The following is a 22,511-nucleotide window of genomic DNA, read 5'->3' as shown; positions in this document are numbered from 1 at the left end:
GGAAGGAATGGAGTGAAGCAAATGTTTTCTTCTTTGAAAACAGAGAAGTAGCAGAGAATGAACACTAAGATACAAAACCTCTGTTCTGTGTTGAGGAAATAGGGAACAAAGGACCTCTTATTCAAAAAAAGATAAATAAGAGTAATAGGAAACAACTCCCACATGTCCAGTTTGCCCATTACAAATGACCCAATATGGAAGCAACAAATGACATACAACTGCTCACTTTATAACAGCTGTAGGATGCTGACAAAAAACAAAGAGGAAGGAGCTTCTTTTGACCAGCTCAAAAAACAGGGACAAATTCAAACTGTAAACAGGTTGTAAGGAATGTTAAACTCTACTTCTTTTAATGCACAAAAATATTCATTTCCCCCAAATTAAACACAGAACTTCAGTTTATATCATCAGTTCCTCTCTCTCTCTCTCTCTCTCTCTCTCTCTCTCTCTCTCTCTCTCTCTCTCTCTCTCTCTCTCTCTCTCTCTCTCTAATAAAATAGAGTCTCACTCTATCACCCAGGCTACAGTTTAGGGGCACGATCACAGCTTACTCTATAACCTCCAACTCCTGGGCTCAAGCAATACTCCTGTCTCAGCCTCCCAAGTAGCTGGGACTACAGGCACATGCCACCATCACTGGCTAATTATTTTTTATGTTTTATAGAGTCAAGGTCACTCTATGTTGCCCAGGCTGGTCTTGAACTCCTGGGCTCAAGTGATCCTCCTGCCTGGGCCTCCCATTTGTGCTGGGATTATAGGCATGAGCCACTGCACCTGCCCTTATCATTATTTTCTAAATGATCTTATTACTTCTACTGAATTTGCCACCTTACAGCTATCTCAGTCACTTGATATATTATGAATGACAAGCAGTTTATTTTTAGAATAATATTCAGGCTGAAAAACATATTCTAAAGCAGCCAGAAAGCTCACCGCACAATGAGGCATAGAGCATTAAGGATAAGATATTATTATGGAAGTAATGTTCATGCTAGTCTAGTGATGCTACTTTGTAATGTGTCTGCAAAATGCCAAGTTTCAACAGAAAATTGACTGTCTTCTACCATTCTTTAATCGAAGTGAATAAGTTAACTTAAAACCCTCTACTGAGTGCAATAAATGTATTTAAAGGGATACAGTCCAGCTAAATTATTGTGATCTTTGAATCCCCTTTCTCTCTTATTATCCTCTAGCCTAGGTAGGGAGTCAGGCCAAATTTGACCTGTAGGTGACACCAGTTGGCCTGTTTTGTAAATACAATTTTGGAGCATAGTGACACCATTTTTTTTTTCCACCTTCAATGGTGGTATATAGTCCACTAGTTGTGACAGAAAACTGATGGCCCTAAAATCTAAAATATTTATTATCTGGCCCTTTAATAAAGTTTGCCAACCCCTGCCCTAGACTGTTTAGACAAGAACTCTGGCTAGAGTATTTGCAGTTAAATCTGCAAAGCTAGCACAGTGCCCAGCACACAGAACAGTAAAGGGTTTCTTAAATACTGCAAATGTCAGGCTTATTTCAGATACATCCTGCAATGAATGATAGACTCATTTCATAGAAGATGGCCTGGATTTAAAGCGAGTGAAATTCTAACACAAACTTTTTATTACATGAATAGTGTCACAGTATTCTTGCACAATGAGGCACTTGTGATGAATGCTGCTTTGGTTAGCTTTTTTTAGTGGATGGGGAGGATGGTGGGCTAAGAAAAATCTGGAACCACATCAATATTGTAAGACAAATTTGATGCAAATTTTCTTGCACTGAGACTACTAGTAAAAATTTCTTAGTGAAAACACAGGGTAGTAAGACACAAAACAAAAAACAGAAAGATGAGAGTAGGTGAAAAGAATGATTGTGGCCCAGGATATACAAATTTTAGTTTTCTGAGCCCTCTCTAGAACCACTCACAACAATCCACTGTTCCAGAAGGATTAAATTCATTACTGGCAAAGCAGAGATACAGAATAAGGTGATTTTTATGCTCAACTTAAAATTTCTGAAAATTAAATATGAATGATTAAATCACCAGGTATGAATTCTGTTTCAGTAAACCACTACATTCTTTTGTAAGACACGTGATTTTTTAATGATATGAATAGCAGCCTTTCTGATTTGTACCTAAGGAATGCTCTATATCCAGTTTTTCAAAGTAAGGCACAACTGGATGGCTTTCCGAATCTCATCAAGAACTCTAATTTCCTCTATTTGAAAAAACTTCTGCAACTCCAAAAACTAAAAAAACTGCTTTTAACCTAAGAATAACTAGGTGATACAGTTGAATGAAACTCAAAGTAAACGAAATATTAACTGAAGTTGGGTGTCTGATGGAGGAAATAGAAAATGCAGTACTAAGGGGAAAAAATCGGCATCACAAAAAAAGAAAACAACTGCTTACAAAATTTTTATCAGTGTTCTATAAAAATCATTTTTCTTTTTCTGAATTTCCTTTCTGAAGGTAGATAAAAATAACAGTATTTGCAAAATGATACTTTCTCCTGCATAATTAATCTCTTTCTAATACCCCACATTCTTTGATGTCTCATACCATATGCTTGTGGAAAAATTGGGAATGCTGCAATGACTGATTGTGAAATGACAATAAATACTGACAAAAACACAGGGCATATTAAGAATGACAATTTTCTAATTCAGAGTTTGTGACTGGGTCATCATTTGTTCTGTAACGAAGAAGCCCATGGAAGTGCCACAAGGTTGCAAGCCTCTGAGGACTGGGTAGCCAGCATTCAGGTGACAGCTTTTGCTCACCACTCTGCAGCACATCTGTCCTTCTCTGCACTGGCCATCCTTTATGGATGCCAAGTCTGCATTACAACTGAATCAGAAATTCTAAAACTTTGTTCTACAATGGGTTTCTGTGCATTTTCCTTACACTATTTGGAAAGCCACGGGTGCTATGTTCATTTTTTTTTTTCTTTTTTTAAATCCACATTCAGCCATTTTAAATGTTCATTATCTTTTACATATTCTCTTTTAAAATTTAATAAAGAAAGAGGCATGATAAAAATTACAGGTTTGGCCTGGGCATGGTGTAGCACTCTAGGAGGCTGAGGCAGGAGGATCGCTCAAGGTCAGGAGTTCGAAACCAGCCTGAGCAAGAGCGAGACCCCCGTCTCTACCAAAGATAGAAAGAAACTAATTGGCCAACTAAAAAAATATATAGAAAAAATTAGCCAGGCATGGTGGCACATGCCTGTAGTCCCAGCTACTCAGGAGGCTGAGGCAGGAGGATTGCTCGAGCCCAGAGTTTGAGGTTGCAGTGAGCTAGGCTGACACCATGGCACTCTAGCCTTGGCAACAGAGTGATGTCTCAATAATAAAAAGAATCACAGGTTTGGAGTGTCACATACTGTGGCAATATGTGAAGCAGGGAGAATTGGAAGAAACAGATGGCTGACCTCTTTCAACAAAGAGGACCCCGGGGTGCACAGAAAGATTCTCTAGGATATGTAATAAGGCATCTCATTAGTGGGCCCTGCTAGAAAACAGCATCCTCACATTAATATGATTATATCATAAGGTGAAAGGGGAGAAGCAATATGAAAACTACCCAGGAGAGACCCAAATGGCAGTACAAAATGTTATAAATGGGATAGATTAACAAACAAGATAGAAAGATGTGTCAAATACAACCCTAGTTAGAACGGCTATCATTAAAAAGAGAGAAAATAGGCCGGGCGCAGTGGCTTGCGCCTGTAATCCTAGCACTCTGGTAGGCCTTGGCGGGTGGATCGTTTGAGCTCAGGAGTTCGAGACCAGCCTGAGCAAGACTGAGACCCTGTCTCTACTAAAAAATAACTAAAATTAGCCAGGCATGGTGGCACATGCCTGTAGTCCCAGCTACTCGGGAGGCTGAGGCAGGAGGATCGCTTGAGTCCAGGAGTTTGAGGTTGCTGTGAGCTAGGCTGATGCCACAGCACTCACTGTAGCCTGGGCAACAAAGTTAGACTCTGTCTCAAAAAAAAAAAAAAAAAAAAAAAAAAATATATATATATATATTAAAAACCTAGAAATAGAACTACCACATGATCCAGCAATCAAACCACTGGGTATCTGTCCAAGAGAAAAGAAATCGGTATATCAAAGATATATCTGCACTCCCATGTTTATTGAGCACCATTCATAATTGCAAAGATATGCAATCAACTTAAGTGTTCATCAGTGGACAAACGAACAAAAAAATGTGGTATATATAAATAACGGAATACTATTCAACCATAAAAAAAAGAATGACTGGGAGGCTGAGGCGGGTGGATTGCTTGGGGTCAGGAGTTCGAAACCAGCCTGAGCAAGAGTGAGACCCCGTCTCTAGTATAAATAGAAAGAAATTAATTGGCCAACTAATATATATAGAAAAAAATCAGCCGGGCATGGTGGCACATGCCTGTAGTCTCAGCTACTGGGGAGGCTGAGGCAATAGGATCGCTTGAGCCTAGGAGTTTGAGGTTGCTGTGAGCTAGGCTGACGCCACGGCACTCACTCTAGCCTGGGCAACAAAGTGAGACTCTGTCTCAAAAAAAAAAAGAATGAAATCATGTCATTTACAGCAACATGGATGAACTGGCAGTCATTATGTTAAGTGAAATAAGCCAGGCACAGAAAAACAAATATCTCATGTTCTCACTCATGTGTGGGAGCTAAAAAAGTTAATCTCACGGAGGTAGAAAGTAAAATGACAGACAGCAGAGGCTGGGAAGGGTGTGTGGGAGTAAGGAAAGATTGACTAATGAGTACAAACATACAGCTAGATAGAAGGAATAAGTTCTAATATCCAACAGTAGAATAGGATAACTATAGTTCACAATGTGTTGTATATTTCAAAATAGCTAGAAGAGAGGACTTGAAATGTTCTCAACACAAAGAAATGATAAATACCCAGGCTTTGTCATTATGCAGTTTATGCCTGTAACAATATATTACATGTACTCCAGAAATATGAACAAATATTATGTATCAATTAAAGTATAAATTTATCAAAAACAAAGATGGTCTATATAAAACCCACCATTTTTCTCCTCCAAATTATCAAATCATTTTACATTTGCCTCATCATAGGTGTGCTGTGAATGCATCTATTATAACTCATGTTTTTTTAGTTTTCTTGTTTTTGTTTTTTTTTTTGAGACAGAGTCTCGCTTTGTTGCCCAGGCTAGAGTGAGTGCCGTGGCATCAGCCTAGCTCACAGCAACCTCAAACTCCTGGGCTCAAGCAATCCTTCTGCCTCAGCCTTCCGAGTAGCTGGGACTACAGGCATGCGCCACCATCCCGACTAATTTTTTCCATATATTTTTAGTTGGCCAATTAATTTCTTTCTATTTTAGTAGAGACAGGGTCTCACTCTTGCTCAGGCTGGTTTCAAACTCCTGACCTTGAGTGATCCTCCTGCCTCGGCCTCCCAGAGAGCTAGGATTACAGGCATGAGCCACCATGCCCAGCCTTTCAGGAAAAATTTTATCTATCTATTCCCTTTTGAGGAATTTACTTATTGTATAAAATGAGTCTTAGAGATTATCAAGTAGGTGTCCCTTTTCTTTCCTTTCTTTTTTTTTTTTTTTTTTTTGAGACAGGGTCTTGATCTGTTGCCCTGGCTAGAGTGCAGTGGCATCATGATAGCTCACTACAACCTCCAACTCCTAGGCTCAAGTGATACTCTTGCCTCAGCCTCCCAAGTAGCTGAGACAATGGGTGTGCCTGGATAAATTTTCTATTTTTTGTAGAGATGGAGTCTTGCTATGTTGCTCAAGCTGGTCTGGAACTCTTGGCCTCCATCAATCCTCCCACCTCAGCCTTACCCACAGGGCTAGGATTATAGGCGTGAGCCATGCCCAGCTGTTTTTACCTCATTCTTTTAAGAACCCATATCTAAATATGTAAGTCTTCAAATGTATTACAACTTAATCTTCATGGATTAGCAGGGTAGATCTGCTACAGGGCTATAGAGGATATTATCTTTAAAGGATCAGAAATAATACAAATAAAATTGACAAATTCACTTCAGTAAAGAAATTGCTATAATCTCTTATAATTTGGTTTTTAAAAAAATCTTTGTGAGCAGACACCTTAACTTGAATTTATCTTTGGATTCCCAATGCCCAGCACAGTCCCTGGTACACTGTAAGGGCTGAGTGCCTACGAAATTGATGAGTCAAGTTTCACTCCCTCTCTGAACTCTGCCAGGATGTGAGATCATTAGAACGCTCTGTGCTATGGATGACAATTGACAGTGACCGAAACAGGCAGAAAAGCACAACTAGGTATTAAGAGAAGCAGAAACCTCCATAGCTGGGAGGTGGTGGATAATGATTTATAGAGAAAATAATAATACTACATCTTACACTTGTATTTTTATGATTTTCAAAGTACTTTTACAAGATTCCTATCTCATTACTCCTGTGAAGTATTAGATTATTTAATATACAAACCCCATAATTCAAACAGGAAAAGAAATGCAACACTTTTACTATAAAGCATTATGAGCTGCATAAAGAGAAAAATTATAATCAGTTTAACTTTTTCCACGAGTGAAAGGTCATTCTTATTATGTAATCAGATAAACGCCTAGGTTAATAAGATTCACGAATCGACTATTTTCCAAGGGAAAAAAAATTAAGACTCATGAAATAAAATAAGCAACTAACTTCCTATGTGATTTTCGATGTGATGAATATACTATCGCCCCCCCAAATGGCTTCCCCCTCACCCTGAAAGTGGAATTTAAAATGCATGACAGCATAGCCCATCTACTGTATAAATAACCTACACAGTGAAAATGTCCCCAAATCTCAACAAGAAAAGGACTGGCTCAGTTGAATGTTGCTTCAGACACAACCTCTGACAAACAACTTACCTTGAAAGTCTGGGCCACCTCTTTGCACCCTCCTCCTTCCGCACATCCTGGGGAGCATCCGTTACTGCAGTCCTTAAAGAAGAATTAAACCACCATTAAGTAAATGCAGGTGGGTAACTGGCGCCTGGGGTCACCAACATCACGCACCCACCACACTCACCATGACGCTCCGGTACCCAGGCAAACAGAAAACGGAGGACCAGACACCCGAGCACGCCGGCACGCACGGCAGGAGCCCCAGGCGAGCGCGTCCCGCCGAGGTCGCCGCTGTTTTTTGTCCTCCTCTGGTGGCTTAGGGAAGACCGGGTAAATTCCAGGTCAGCCCTCCAGAGCCAGGGCTCGGCAGCAAGGAACAAGAAGGCAATTGTCTCCCTTACAGCCCAGAAAATAGTCTAGACTAGGGTTTAGAGCCATTTATAGGAAAATCTCCTGGGCGCGCAGAGCCTCGTGGTCGTGCCCATCACGGGCGCACAGCACCAAGCCCGCCCGAGGGGTGGGCACCGGCGTGAGCCATTTCCTCCCCGGGGCAGGGTCTTCCGAGGCCACACCTTCAGGACAAAACCTCCTGCTATTAATAGGAGGCAAGGTAAAGCATAAAGACACAGGGAAGCCCGACCAATTGGGGAAAAATAATGCAGATTAAAAAAAAAAAAAAAGCCTAATCTTCTAAATAACTACGGGAAGGAAGGAGAAAGGGACCCAGGGAGGCAGAAGACCGCGGTCCAAGTATTTCGGGGAGGCAAAGGCACGCAGGATGTGCCTGCGGGTTCGGGCAGCGCAGAGACCCGCTCCCGCCTCCCGCACCCCCGGCGGCTCGCGTGGCTGCCCTCACGTCCCCGTGGCGGTCCTCGCCGCGCCGCGGAGCCGGTCACGCATCGGGCGGGGGTTGGGGGGGCGTGGGGGGCTGGGAGTTCAAAGGCTGGGACTTGAGATTTGCGGCAGGGATGCGGGGAGGGCACATGGGACCGGCGAAGGAGGACGGTGCGGGAAACGGCAGCAATGCGCCCGGCCCGGCCCGGCCCGGCGGCGGGCCCCGGAGCCCCGAGTTCCAGTCCTCCCCCGCGTCCGCAGACGCCCGGCGGCGGCGTACCTGCAGGGCGAGGGCCGCGGCGGCGCGCGGCGGGCTGGCCATGGGCGCGCTGCGGGCGCGCGGGGCTGCGGAGGGCGGCGGCGGCGGCGGCTGCACGCGGCGCGCGGCGGGACGCGAAAGCGGGCGGCGGGGCACGGGGTGCCACGACCCGGGGCTGCGCGCCAGGGCCCGACGCAGGGAACCACGCAGCCCCTCCAGCATCCCTGGGGGAGGAGCCTCCCACAGGCAGGTCCCGGTCTGTCTGCGGTGGCGAAATGCAAAGCCGTTGTCCCCGCCACCTGGTCCCGTGGGGTGGCCCGAGACTGCGCCCTGCGTGCCAGCCAGCGCCTTTCCAAGTGCGGGCGCTTAGCTAGCATCCTCATTCACTTAATAAGTAATCTCTGGGTGAGGGGCCGGGAACAGCCTCTCGAGCCCCGGCGAAAGAAACCTGGGGGAAATTGCAGTTAGGGCAGCTTTTCCGCCGACTCCAGACCACAATGACAAAAGGCAGTTTCGGCCCGGAGAGTTCGATGGCGGGGAGTGGCCTTTGTGCATCGTCTCCTGACGGCCACGGACCCCCTTGTGCAAACCGAAGGGGAAGAATGTGAATCCGGTTTTTGGATTTCCTGGCGCCACCAAATTTGGAACTGCGGTTGGGGGGGGGCTGCCACCAGGCTCCGCATCCCTTTAAGAGGGCCGTTTCTGCCCAAAGATTGCGCCTTTCGTCGTTTACAGGCAAAACTGACCACCGAGAGCTCCCAATCCTACAGTTTGGACGGTTTTCTGATGGAGGCTCGTCATAGCAATGTTTATGAAGGAGGGCTGGGAAAGTGGCGTTGGAAATACCGCTGGATCTAAAAATGGAAAAGAAAGATTGGAATAGCTATTGTCTCCTGTGCTGTGTTCTCCCTGGGCTACGTCAGCCTAAATTATGAGCCTCCCTGGTTTTTAAATTAATAGGAAGTGGTGACTGGGGCTGACTTGATCCTGTTAAGTAGGGGGAGGGCTGTTATTCTGGGTGAAAGCGGTTAAATCCGATCTCGTTTTAGAATTGATTTCATACAGCCATGCAGACGATATACTGTAGCTCTAATCTTAACAAGTCAGAAAACAACCTTCACTTCTCCCTCCCATTATACCAAGCATACAAAAGCCTCTTATCCTGGGGTGGGGTCCCAAGCTCCGAAGACCACAGAGCCCTGGCAGGTCATGTGCCACCATAAAGTAGTACGTGTTCCTGGAAACCGTGAGTCCCTTGTTAAAGAAATGTTAAGTCAAATTTTTAATTTTTTTTTTTTTTTTTTTTTTTTTAGTATAGGCTAGGTAAACCCTAGGGCTCCAGTTTGCCACCTAGCATCAAGGCTTAAGAATAAGAAAGCCTTAGGAAGAGTTATAAACAATTACTTGCATTCAAAAGGCTGGTTGAAACGTTTACACCAGACATTCCGTCAAGGCCTGTTGTTTTAAAGATACACACTACACAATCCCAATTTTCTTGCTATTTTAAATGCTACTTGTAAATCCTTGCTTTTCAGCTAAGTCAAAAAAGCATATGTAATACAACGGTGTTATTAAAGAATGAACCATGGTGCCACCTATCCTTTCCCTCACCTTGAGTGCAAAATTTAGTGACAGTGACATCTGTATTAACTGCTTTACTTCCTCCCCTTCAGGTGACTATCATTTGACTTCAGTCCAAGTATTCCACCCACACCAGGTCCCTAATAGCCTTCATTTTGTTCAACCCAATGGTTTTGCTTCTGGTGCATTTTCTTGGCTGTACCTCTATGCTGATGACTCCCTCATATATATTTTCAGTCCACCTCTCTCCTGAACAGGAGGTATTTGCAATCAAATATCTGTCTAAAATATAAATTGTGTAGGGGTGCAGGAAATTTCACCCCAAAATATGACTCCCTGGTATAGAGAACATTTTGAATGAAAGGCCCTTGAAGATCAATAGGCATCAGAAGGAAGGGGCTTTCCCTCTATCTCCATAAAGACTAGATACTTTCCCTCTGTATTATCGATTGCAGGAAAGAAGATCTAGAATGCCAGGAGACCTGACCCAACCCATTTTCAAAACAATGCCTGTCAGGTTAATTTAATTTCCTAGGAAAATCATTTATAAGTCAAGCTGTTCCCCCCACCATCATTCATTCTTCAAGTATCTATTACCATCCTACTAGTAACCATTGATTGGCTCTGGACAGAATTACCAATATTCCCCAGCTACACCCCCCCCCCCATGAAGATATATAAGTATTTGGGTCTCATTGGAATAATGGGCAATCACTCTGTCATTCTCCCTGGGTGCACAGTAACAATAAAACTTATGTATCTTTTCTCTTATTAATCTCCTTTATTAGGAGTTGATTTTTCAGTGAACGTTCACAGGGCAAAGAGGAAGTTTTCCCTTCCCAACACTACCACGTGCCAAGCCCTGGGCTAGAAGCTGGGGATGTTTGGAGCATACTGCCATCCGGTTAAATCATGCATTACCCCCAGGGTCCACATAGAATAGTGCCAATTGTTTTACAAAGAGTGTTAACTAATCCCCCCAACAAAATGTAAAATTGTAACAAGTGCTGCGTGTGCTCTAAGAGCCTCTAATAATAGATGGCAGCCTACTTAGAAAAGCTTGGAAAGGCTTTCCAGCAAGCGATCCTTGAGCAGAGATCTGGAGGATTAAAATAAAAGAAATTTACTAAAGGAAGAAGGGATGAAGAGCACCTGAGATGAAAGTTCCAGGTCAAAAGAACATCTCTGAGAAGGGAAGGAGCATGGTGCTTACTTAGAAAGGACCCAAAGTGAACCAGAGGGGCTGGAGTAGCAGAAGGGGAGGGAATAGGATGTAAAAGCCTGATTGTCATAAAGGTATGAACTAAATTATAGAGTTTATTTAACTTATTTAATGAAGTTATCAGACACATGTCTAAATCGGTTCAAAGAATAGGCACGTTTATAAGTCAGAAATATTGAAACGAATATGCAAATGATACTGGCTTCTACAGTGAGGGAGAGAGGTTAATTGAGTGAACCCTGACCTTCAGAATTCAGTTGCATATCTACATCCAAGAATTATTTTGCATTTCTATCAGTTATCTGTAAAATAACTCAAATGCAATGAAGCCATGTAAGACAAGGAAAAGGTCAAAGGAATGAGAATCAGATAACCTTAAAGGTTTGCTCTAAACAATGAATTGTTTCCCACTGAAGTATAATTTTTTTCCCCTGCAGTGGGAAAATATAATTTCTTCATTCAGGAAGTATTATTAATAAGCAACAACTGGAATAAACCAGACATATTAGTCACTGTACTTACTTGTCACATTAAGAAGCTCTGTCTTTAACAGTTTTTAATTTAGTTCAACCTAGGGGCAAGAAAAACCATGGAAAGGTTAAGGATGAGGTGAGGAATGGGGAGTAGGGACAGGATTGAAGGGCACTGGCTGCAGTTTGGAGACTGAAGGAGGGGCTGGCCACTAGAAAGGAATGGACTTTTTTTTTTTTTTTTTTTTGGTGGGGTCTCTATGCAGCCCCCGCTAGAATGCAGTGCTATTCACAGGCATGTTCATAGCTCACTGCAGTCTTGAACTCCTCGGCTCAGGTGACCCTCCTGCCTCAGCCTCCAGAGTATCTAGGACTATAGGCTCCAGCCACCACACGCAGCTAGGAATGGAGTTTTGCAGAAGCAATGACTGAATCACATATGAGATGATCCTATGAGATTAAACTCGGCTGGTGGTTGGTGAAAGAGATGTTAAAAAGCCAGAGGTCAGCAATCTTTAGATAGAATGGGCATGAGGAGGGACAGGATGAGAAGAATACCAAGGAGGGCTCCTTGGATTTTCTGACTTGCTTATCTAGTTGGTGATACTATGTGAACTACCATGTTTCCCCCGAAAATAAGACAGGGTCTTGTATGTATTTTTCCTCAAGAAGACACCCAAGGGCTTATTTTCAGGGGATGTGTTATTTTTTTTTTAAGTATGATACAACAATCTACATTTATTCAAATATAGTTAAGTCGTCTTCTTCTGGAACATCATCATAACTCTCCAAACCCTGAATTCCATCCTGAATTTCTTGCGACTCTATTTCCTTTAGAACCATTGGCCCCAATCTCTCATGTCGAGCAACAGAGCTGTCATGGGGCAGATGAGAAGGGCTGCTCATCTTCTTTACCGCTCTGCAACCCAATGCATGGGTCTTGCAGACACTATGCGTAGCCACGCCTATCACTAGGTCTTATTTTCAGGGTAGGGCTTATAGTGCTCAAATGCTTAGAAATCCTGCTAGGGCTTATTTTATGGGTAGGTCTTATTTTCGGGGAAACATGGTAAAGTAAAATCCTAAGTCACCCCCCGCATGACTAAATAGAACCCCTCTCAGTCAAGGGGACCCCTGAGAAACCTTAAAGCTGAGTTCCCAGCCATGACAGGATGACACGTCAGATACAACTTATTATACCCCCCTTTCCCCCCCTTGCTAACTGCCATCAGGCTTTTTTCCTTGAGAGCTAAACAGAAACCAATCTTGTGATCTATCTATTCCTCCTTATCTGCAGTTTCAGGGCTACAACTAACCAGCATTCTTTCTTAACAAAAGACCATCAACCATGAAGTGGTTTCAGCCAGTCTATGGAACATGTGCAGAGGGGGGTTTTCTGTCCTGGCTTCACCTTTCTGACATCAGAGGGCTGCCATTTTTTGAACATGGACCCCATAAAGGGGCATAAAGCTCAATTGAGCATGCACATGTTTCTCCTTCCATAAATATTCACGACTCCTCCTATAGCTTGTTAAATTTGTATATTTGGCCACCTCCCTCAGCATAAATTCCTATTCCTGTTGTCCCCCCTGGGTGGAAGCATGTGGCTTCTGGCCAGGGCTCTGCTTTCTAGCCTGCCTCAACGGCCACCTATAGGCAGCAACCCTTTATGAGAAAATGAAGCTCTCCTTCCCAAATGTATGAACTTTGTCATTTTCTTGAATTAACAACTAAGAGAAATGGAACACTGAAAAACGGTGTGGTTCGAGGGGACGAGCAGAAGTCTAGTTTGAAGCATATGAGTTTTGAGGTGTCTCTAAGATCCTCTGAAGCTCAGAGGAGAGGTCTGGATCAGAAGTAGACACCTGATGAATCGCTGACATACAGGTGGTGTTGGGACGCAGAAAACAATACCCCAAATTGAAGGCCTCTGAAGCAGCCTTAGAAACAAAAGTATTTCTCTGACCTTTTCCTGTCCTCTTGTCTTTCAGTCTCATTGTCCCCCAAAGGTAGCCATAGAAACTGGAATCCCTCTTTCCCAAGGTGGGTCATAGAAAACAGAACCCCTTTTTCTCAAAGCCATTCATCAAACCTAAAAATATTACCCTAACTTTCCCTCTACCTTTGGTGTAAAACACTGGCCATAAAGAAATTATCTACTTTGTTTGACTGTAAGACCCTCAGTCTAGAGAGGGTCCTAGCCCATACTCAGAAGGAAGTAATATATGTTTAGAGAGGCCAAAAAGAATCTAGGTAGACAAGATTTCTTGGGCTTTCCCACTCAGTCTACTAACATTAGATCCTACCCTTTTTGTCTAATTATATTTTTACACAGCTGACTATACTTTGTTCAACCTAAGTATAAAAATAGACAATTTCTCTTACATCTTTGGGTCTTTATTTTAAAGGCTCCCTGTCACATAAAACCATTATGATCAGATAAATCTGTATGCCTCTTCTCCTATTAATCTGCTTCTTGTCAGTGATTTTCACTGAACCTTCAGAAGGTGAAGGGTAAGTTTTCCTTTGGCCCCGACAAGGGTAACTGAAGATATGGGTGTGAATGAGAATTGCTGTACCTACCTCAGTTCTCTCATCTGTAAAACGAGACAACAGCAACAACTTCATTTTGCTGATTGGGATAGATGATCATAACATACATAACCATATGTATATTAGAACCACACCTGATACGTCTTTTTTTTTATTTCGGCATATTATGGGGGCACAGATTTTAAGGTTTCAATAAATGCCCTTTTCCCCCTTCCCCCCACAAGTCTGAGTTTCCAGCATGACCATCCCCCAGATGGTGCACGTCTCACTCATGTATGTATATACCGGTCCCCTGCCCCCCTCCCCTGATATGTCTTAATCCCTTAATAAATGTAGGGATAAATGGATGTCATCATCCATCTATCCTAGTTAGTAAATATTTTCTGTAAAAGGCTAGATAGTAAATATTTTAAGCTTTGTGGGACATATGATCTCTGCTGCAACTACTCAAATCTGCCACTGTATCACAAGAGCAGTCATAGACACTAGGTAAAAGGATGGGCATGGCTGTGTTTGTTCCCATGAAACGGTATTTATAAAAATGGGACAGAGTGGATTTGGCCTGTGGACTGTAAGTTGCTGACACCTACTTTAGCTAGAAACATAAGGGTTTCCCTCAAACACATCCAAATGGTCACCAAATGATCTATATGTTCTAGCTCTAAATGCAATGACAGTTGCCATCTCTCCAACCACATTACCGTGGTACATCCTGGTATCAAGTAGCTTCTCTGACTCCTGCCTTGTTTCCCTTTAAGCCATTCTTCGCATGGCGACCAGAGAAATCATCTCAAAATGCAAATCTGAACACATCCCTTCTTGGTTGAGAAATCTCCAACGCTTGACATTGCCCTTTTGACAAAACGTTTTGAGCAAGCTCCCAACCCATTTCAAACCTGGCTCCTGCTCCTGATTCTCCAGCTCACCTGTTGCTACCCCCTCCCTCTCTGGCCACGCACTTAACTCATTTCAGTCCTGCTGGACATCAGGCTGTCTCGAGGCTAGCTAGCCAGATCCCTGAGACCCTCTCCTGCCACTGCCTGGCTCTCGTCTCCTTCCCGGAGCAGTTAATAAGCCACTTTCTCGGCAAAACATCTCTAAATCCAATCTAGGCCACAGTGGGTCCCTCTGCAGTTTATTTCTATAGAGTGCTTGCCATTTCAAAATAACTACTACACTTTATTCTCATTATTTGATTAATGCTCTTCTAATTGTTATGATGGGAAAATTGTGTCTATTTTGTTCACCGAGCCATCCTGCCTCACCCAATGCCAGGCACGCAATTGATTTAAGGTATCTGTTGAGTTGCAGCTCTTCGATTTTGGAAAAAGTTTGTATTACATATACTTTAAAATTTTAATTGCCAGATTTACAATATAATAGACCAAAATGTTCTCGGAGCCTGCTCTATTCCTAGATAGAATACAGTCTTCTTTCTCCAAAGAACTACTGTTTTTCACCTAAATCTTTCTCCTTCCTTTTCTTCTATCCTCTGCCTTCCACTATTCCTTCTCTTCCCTTAACTAACCATAAAAAGGACTTTAAATGAGTTATGACTGTTAAAGAGCTTAGACCAGTGCTTTCCAATAGAACTTTCTGTGTTGATGGAAATAGTCTGAGAGCACACTAGTAGCCACTAAGCCACATGTGGTTATTCAGCTCCTGAAATGTGGTTAGTATGACTGAGAAACTGAAATTTTAATCTTATTTAATTTTAATTTATATTTCAATGTAAATAGCCCCATGTGGCTACAGTCTTAGCACAGGCTTGGGCATTGAGGTTACTTGTTTATGGGACAGTATCCTGGCTCTATTACTTACCAGCCCTATGACCTTTGGCAAATTACTGACCTCTTATGAGTCTCACATTTAAACTCAGAGTAAGTGAAGGAGCTCTGGGAATTTCACCCCAAAAAATGACTCCTTGGTATAAAGAGTATTTTGAATTAAAGGCCCTTAGAGATCAACGGGCCTTCAAAGGGGTTTTCCCTCTTTTTCATAAAAGAACCAGACCTATCAAAAACAATCCACTCCCCTACCCTTCCCTGTTATCTTATTATAGGAAAGAAGATCAAAAATCAACCAGACCTGGCCCAAATCATTTTAAATCTAATACCTCTCTCTGATTAATTTAATTTGCAAAGTCAATCTGTTTTTCTCCATCCATTCATTCATTCTTCCAAATATCTATTCACCCTCCCTAGTAACCAATTATTTATTTATTTATTTCGAGATAGAGTCTCACTCTGTTGCCTGGGCTAGAGTGCTGTGGTGTCAGCCTAGCTCACAGCAACCTCAAACTTCTGGGCTCAACCAATCCTCCTGCCTCAGCCTCCCGAGTAGCCAGGACTACAAGCACTTGCCACCGTGCCTGGCTAATTTTTTGTATATATTTTTAGTTGGCCGATTAATTTGTTTCTATTTTTAGTAGAGACAAGGTCTCGCTCTTGCTCGGGCTGGTTTCGAACTCCTGGACCTTGAGCGATCCACCCGCCTCGGCCTCCCAGAGTACTAGGATTACAGACGTGAGCCACCATGCCCGGCCCTTTAGTAACTATTTATTGCCCCTAAACAGACTGACCTATATTCCTCATTACACTGGCCACTCAAAAATGAGGGTATATAAACTTCTAGGCCCCTTGGGATATTGGGTGATCACTCTGTGATACTCCCCGTGCACACTGTAAATAAATCTCTTTCTCGGGCCGGGCGCGGTGGCTCACGCCTGTAATCCTAGCACTCTGGCAGGCCGAGGCGGGCGGATTGCTCGAGGTCAGGAGTTCGAAACCAGCCTGAGCAAGAGTGAGACCACCGTCTCTACTATAAATAGAAAGAAACTAATTGGCCAACTAATATATATAGAAAAAATTAGCCGGGCATGGTGGCGCATGCCTATAGTCCCAGCTACTCGGGAGGCTGAGGCAGCAGGATTGTTTGAGCCCAGGAGATTGAGGTTGCTGTGAGCTAGGCTGATGCCATGGCACTCACTCTAGCCTGGGCAACAAAGCGAGACTCTGTCTCTAAATAAATAAATAAATAAATCTCTTTCTCTTATTAATCCACTTTATTGTGAGTTGATCTTTCAGTGAACCTTCTGGGGTGAAGGGGAAGTTCCCTCTCAGCCCCACAGTTTGGCATAGGCAGCGAGATCTTCAAAGCTGCTCTGCTCTTCTGAAAGCCACAGTGAGGACAATCTGGACTCCGACCAGCTGGTGACACAGTAAGATACCTTATCTTACCAGCCAGGTTCCCAGTTCTCCTGTTCCTCTGTGGGCTCCAGTTGAGCAGACGGCAAAGATCATTGTCTCTTTTGCCTTTCAAAATTCAAGATTAATGAGAGAGGCCGGGCGCATTGGCTTACACGTGTAATCCCTAGCACTCTGGGAGGCCAAGGTGGGAGGATCACTTGAGGTCAGGAGTTCAAGACCAGCCTGAGCAAAAGTGAGACCCAACACCCTCCTCACCCCCACCACCCCCATCTCTACTAAAAAAGAAAGATCAGCTGGGTGACTAAAATAAAAAAAATTAGCCGGGTGTGGTAGTGAGTCCCAATAGTCCCAGCTACCTGGGAGGTTGAGGCAGGAGGATTGCTTGAGCCCAGGAGTTTGAGGTTGCTGTGAGCTATGATGATGCCACAGCACTTTTAACCTGGGCAGCAGAGTGAGACTCTGTCTCACAAAAAAAAAGAAAAGATTAATGAGAGAAAGTGACTAGTCTTGGTATAGTGACTCTGGCGTATTTTTTAGTACTTTATGGTATGAATATTCATATCGTCTGATCCTTCTCCTCTCAGAAACAGCTTTTTGTTGTTGTTGCTTTTTTTGTCATTGTCTTTCTGTGTCATTCTGTCGTAAAGAGGATTGCCATAGGGCAGAGCGCAGGCCTAGAACCCCTAAGAGCCCACTGTTCGAGCCGGTCCTGTAGGCTAGCACGTTACAGTTCTGACTAGACTGGAGCCTATTCAAGACAAACTTTGTTGAAGGTCTCTGGAAAAAAAAAAAACATGAGGTCCCCTCTTGTCCTGTTTCATGTTCCTGAGCTTGTCTTGTGGCTGAGTGGGAATTTTCTCCTCAGTCTCCACCACCTGGGGGGTGATTTTCTCAGGAACACACCAGGAAGCCAGTCTGAAAAAGAGTGGGAGTCTGAGACAAGTAGGTTCTAAGCAGCACGCTCTTTGTACCAAACATGTGAAGCTCCAGGGGAGTCTTTTTCTTAAAAGATCCTCTTCGTCTTTTTTCTGAGAGTGAATTTTTGGGAATCATGGGAACTGCCTCCTCTACACCCTCTCCAGGAACACTCTAAACCTGGACAGTCACTCTCTGGGCTTTCCATGAAGAGGCTTATAGGATTGAGTCGCTTTTGGAATAAATATACCATTGAGAATTCTAGTTATTAATGGCCAAAAGATGGATCATTTAAATTAAAAGATTTCTAAATTTTTAAAAAAATAAATAAATAAATTTTACAGATCTCTTAATTCTAAGCAATCACCTTATTTGTATTAATACAGAAATTAGATGAAAAGAAAGGCACATAATGTGGCTAGCTTTAAAAATTCTCTTGACAAAATTAAAGAGCAAAATCTGACCTGAAAGAAAAAAAAAAATCACTGCCTACTGCCCCAGAAGAAACAACAGTAAAACCCAGTTCACTTTGTAGCCTACTGTAAGAGTGCTGTGCTTTCTCCTCTGTACCTACGTTTGATTCCCGGACTGGGAATGACTTTTCTGGTCTGATATTTGTATGACTTTTACCATCTATTGCCCTTCTATGCGCAGCTTTTGATTTCCCGTGTTGTGTGGAGGCAACACAGGGCTTTTAGACATTTTTGTACAAAGGGTCAGCTGAAAAACTGGACAAAAAAAATGTAGGTTACATTTCATTTATGGCTATTGAGACTTTCCATTCTTTGAGCTCTTCTTGTGGCTTTTCTGGATCTTGTAAAAACTGTTTACCTCTTTGGAGACACCTCTTGTTTCCTTCATTAAGTTATGACCTTGGGCCGGGCCCAGTGGCTCACGCCTGTAATCCTAGCACGGGGAAGCTGAGGCGAGAGGATCACTCAAGGTCAGGAGTTTGAAACCAGCCTGAGCAAGAGTGAGACCCCGACTCTGCTAAAAATGAAATGAAATTAATTGGTCAACTAAAAATATATAGAAAAATTAGCTGGGCATGGTGGCGCATGCCTGTAGTCCCAGCTACTCGGGAGGCTGATGCAGGAGGCTCACTTGAGCCCAGGAGTTTGAGGTTGCTGTGAGCTAGGCTGATGCCAGGAACTCTAGCCTGGGCAACAGAGTGAGACTCTGTCTTAAAAAGAAAAGAAGAAGAAGATAGAAACTAAATCAAATGCTTTTCAGGTCTTGTGACTTCAATAATATAGTAATTGGTCTCTGTTCCACTTTCTTTTTGATTATTTTGCACCCTGATTCACAATTTCTCTTTACATCCACCCAGAGGGAGACAATTAGCATGGACCTGAATATGTCAAGGATACTATGAGTCTCCTTCAATATTCTCTGAAATTCTCAAAGCTGATTTAACTCTATAATCCTTACTTACTCAAAGATCCATACTTGTTCAGTATGTTGATCTTTTGCTCTGTAAACAGGGTGCTTTCTTAGACTCTCATTTTTTTAAAGACTAGCTGACAGAGGCCATAAAGCCTCTAGGTCTAAACTCCAGTGGGAAGACAGCTGTTACTTAGGACATGAAATATCTCAGGGCACTCAAAATGTCTTGAGTCAATTTTTTCATAGCCTTCACTAGAGCTTGCACATTGACAAAAGGAAAAGCTGCCACTGTTTACACAGACTCCAAATATGCCTTTGGAGTCTACCATGCAGTTGGTACGATTTAGAAATCTCATGCTTTCTTAACTCCTGCTGACACTCCTGTCACCAATGGGCCTATAATTGCTGCCTGATTACAAGCTATTCATCTTCCTTCTAAGATTGCTATTGCTCATTGCCCAGCCCACACTAAGGACAGATACTGTATCCCTAGGAAACGACAGAATACACAGAGCTGCTAGACATGCAGCCAAAAACCACCCTCCCTGTCCTTTTTCCACTAAATTTATTACCCCGCCTTATCCCTGTCTGATATTATTGATCATCAGGTTAACGCTCCATAATCTGAAAAAGATAAGTGGACCCAAAAGTGTGCTAAACAATTATCAGACAGACTACATATTTGCCCAAATGGCCACTCCCTGTGGCCCCTTTTCTTTTAAGTTTTTGATTTGCACTTATCTCCCATCAGATGGGACATATATGGGAAAGGGGGATAATTAAGGAAAAAAAATATATATATATATATTATATATATATATATAGTTGGTACTGCCCTGGGATCTACAAAATCTCTTACCAAATTATTTCCCAGTACGCTATTTGTAAATCTCACCAAATCTCTGGAGAAAACCAACACTCTCCAGGAAGCCCCTAGAGACCCAGGCTACCCCTCCTTTACAGCACTCCAAATTGATTTTATAAATTAACCTCCAACATTAGGCTTTTCTCACTATTTAATTATCACTTGCATGTTTAGTGGATGGACAAAATGCTATCCAACTATGTAGGCTGAGGCTACAACGATGGTAAAGAAGTTAGTAACTGAGACTATATCTCACTTGGGTATTCCTTTATAGATTGAATCAGATCAAGGGACTCATTTTATAGCAGAAATAAAGCACTTGCTTGCAAAGGCTCTGGGATACTTATTAAAATTTTATACCCCATATAATCCCCAATCTTCAAGGCGAGTGGAACATAAAAACCCAGACATGGAAAGGACTTTGAGAAAAGCCGGTCAAGGCACTAGATTTAAATGGCCAGAAGCATTACCTTTGGCTCCTATAAAAATCCAGAATACTCCAAGTAGGAGATATGGATTAATCCCTTTTGAAATAGCGTTAGGTCACCCTATGCCCACTGGCACCGCTAAACCTTCCATTCCCAGGCTGGCTGAACACTATGGGGATTTAAGTGAATAATTCGATACCATGACTAGCTACATAAAGACACTAAATAATATGCCTGGAGCATATCATCAACAGGTGAAAGGAGCATGGCCTCCACCAATGGACAAGCCTTGCTATTCTTTTTGACCAAGAGATTCTGTGTACATAGAAATTTTTTTTTTTTTTTTTTTGAGACAGAGTCTCACTCTGTTGCCCGGGCTAGGGCTAGAGTGCAGTGGCGTCAGCCTAGCTCACAGCAACCTCAAACTCCTGGGCTCAAGCAATCCTTCTGCCTCAGCCTCCTGAGTAGCTGGGATTGCAGCCATGTGCCACCATGCCTGGCTAATTTTGTTTATATTTTTAGTTGTCCAGATAATTTCTTTCTGTTTTTAGTAGAGACAGGGTCTCACTCTTGCTCAGGCTAGTTTCGAACTCCTGACCTCGAGCAATCCTCCCACCTCGGCCTCCCAGAGTGCTAGGATTACAGGCATGAGCCACTGCGCCCAGTCTGAAATTTTCTTAGAAGAAGACTCATGCTATCACCTCACTGTTAAGGCCCTTAAAGTACTGTTAAGCACCTATACTGCCATCTAAATAAAATAAAAATCCTCCTGGATTCACATGAGCCATGCCAAACTACACGGAGACAATTGGGGAGGACGACCCCTATAGGTGACCTGAAAATAAGGATTTCCAAGGCCAGTTTCCAGGGCCCTGAAACAGACATTTTCACAAAGAAGATAGCTTTTCCCCCAAGATCATGGATCAAGAGAACCCATTTTCCATAGAAAAACTCCTTTTTTCTTTTAACCTCCACCCCAACAGGATCCTTTGTAAGCACTTCTTTTAAGCCTCACCCTTCAAGGACTGCACATGGGAAGCTGAGACCGCCTCAGCCTATCCCATTTACCCTTTTAATCTTCCACTGTGACTCTTCTTCCAAACTGTGCCTTGCTCTTACTAACCCTTACTGCTTTTCCAGCAGGTCAGGCACAGACCCAGCATGCCTTTGCCTCGGTCTTTCAAACTCCAGCCAGATTAACTCATCAATCTAATTGCTGGTTATGCCAACATCTAGATCACGCAAAGGAACCTGAACTCATTTTTGTTGCTGCCAATGTGCGTGCCCGGTGGAAGCAGTCCAGAAGATGGCTGTGGTGAGGCGTCTGTAACCACAGAAAAAACATCACGCTGCATCTCTTGCTGGTGAGTCAACTGGATGCAAAAACACCTCTGGAAGCTCAAGAACTGTCTTTTGCTCAGGTAAAGTCACTGGACATAAAATTTTTATCTTTTCTGTGACAAACAAGGGCCATATTGTGACCAAACCCTATGCTTTGATTCCACAGATGTCATTTTTGCACCTCTTCAATGATGCTGACAGTAACTCTTATGATGTCAACGCTTGTAAAATCACCAGGTGTTACGTATGGCTCACAAGCCAGGCCGGTGCAACTTGGGGTAGCTCACTGGATCCCCTTGTTAAGCTGCCAGACAGTAAAGATTACATATGGATAGACCAAAAGTCTGGGCCGAATTAGGTGACAAAACTAAGCCCTATAACTGCCAGAACTGGACCAAAGTCCTGTTTATATCAAATATTTTGCAAATTGTTCTGTTCCCACAGACTGGCAGGGACACGTGGAAATGACAATGAGAAAGAAAAGACACAGCAAACTCCAGTGGTGGGACAAATGCTATCCAACTACATAGGTTGAGGTTACAACAATGGTAAAGAAATTAGTAACTGAGATTATATCTCATTTGGGTATTCCTTTATGGAT

General features: G+C 43.0%; 1 protein-coding gene across 5 annotated transcripts in view; it reads right to left on the bottom strand.

Moving 5' to 3' along the window:
* BCAT1 (branched chain amino acid transaminase 1) overlaps positions 1–22,511 on the bottom strand; it is a 113,683-nt gene that overhangs the window by 56,181 nt on the left and 34,991 nt on the right. For 3 of the 5 annotated variants that reach the window (XM_012739565.2, XM_076007571.1, XM_076007568.1), the window contains exons 1-2: positions 7,962–8,018; positions 6,872–6,943 (exon numbers count right to left, since the gene is read on the bottom strand). In XM_012739565.2, coding sequence (XP_012595019.2) covers positions 6,872–6,943; positions 7,962–8,003 — 114 coding nt within the window. In that variant the 5' untranslated portion in view covers positions 8,004–8,018. Of the gene's footprint in view, positions 1–6,871; positions 6,944–7,031; positions 7,435–7,961; positions 8,019–22,511 lie in introns of those variants that run through there. The other 2 variants (XM_076007570.1, XM_076007569.1) reach the window with 2 other exon arrangements.

This window comes from Microcebus murinus, chromosome 10 (genome assembly GCF_040939455.1).
Source record: "Microcebus murinus isolate Inina chromosome 10, M.murinus_Inina_mat1.0, whole genome shotgun sequence".
Taxonomy (NCBI): Eukaryota; Metazoa; Chordata; class Mammalia; order Primates; family Cheirogaleidae; genus Microcebus; species Microcebus murinus.
Note: the sequence above shows the minus strand (reverse complement) of the source record. Positions and strands in the feature narration are given on the sequence as shown.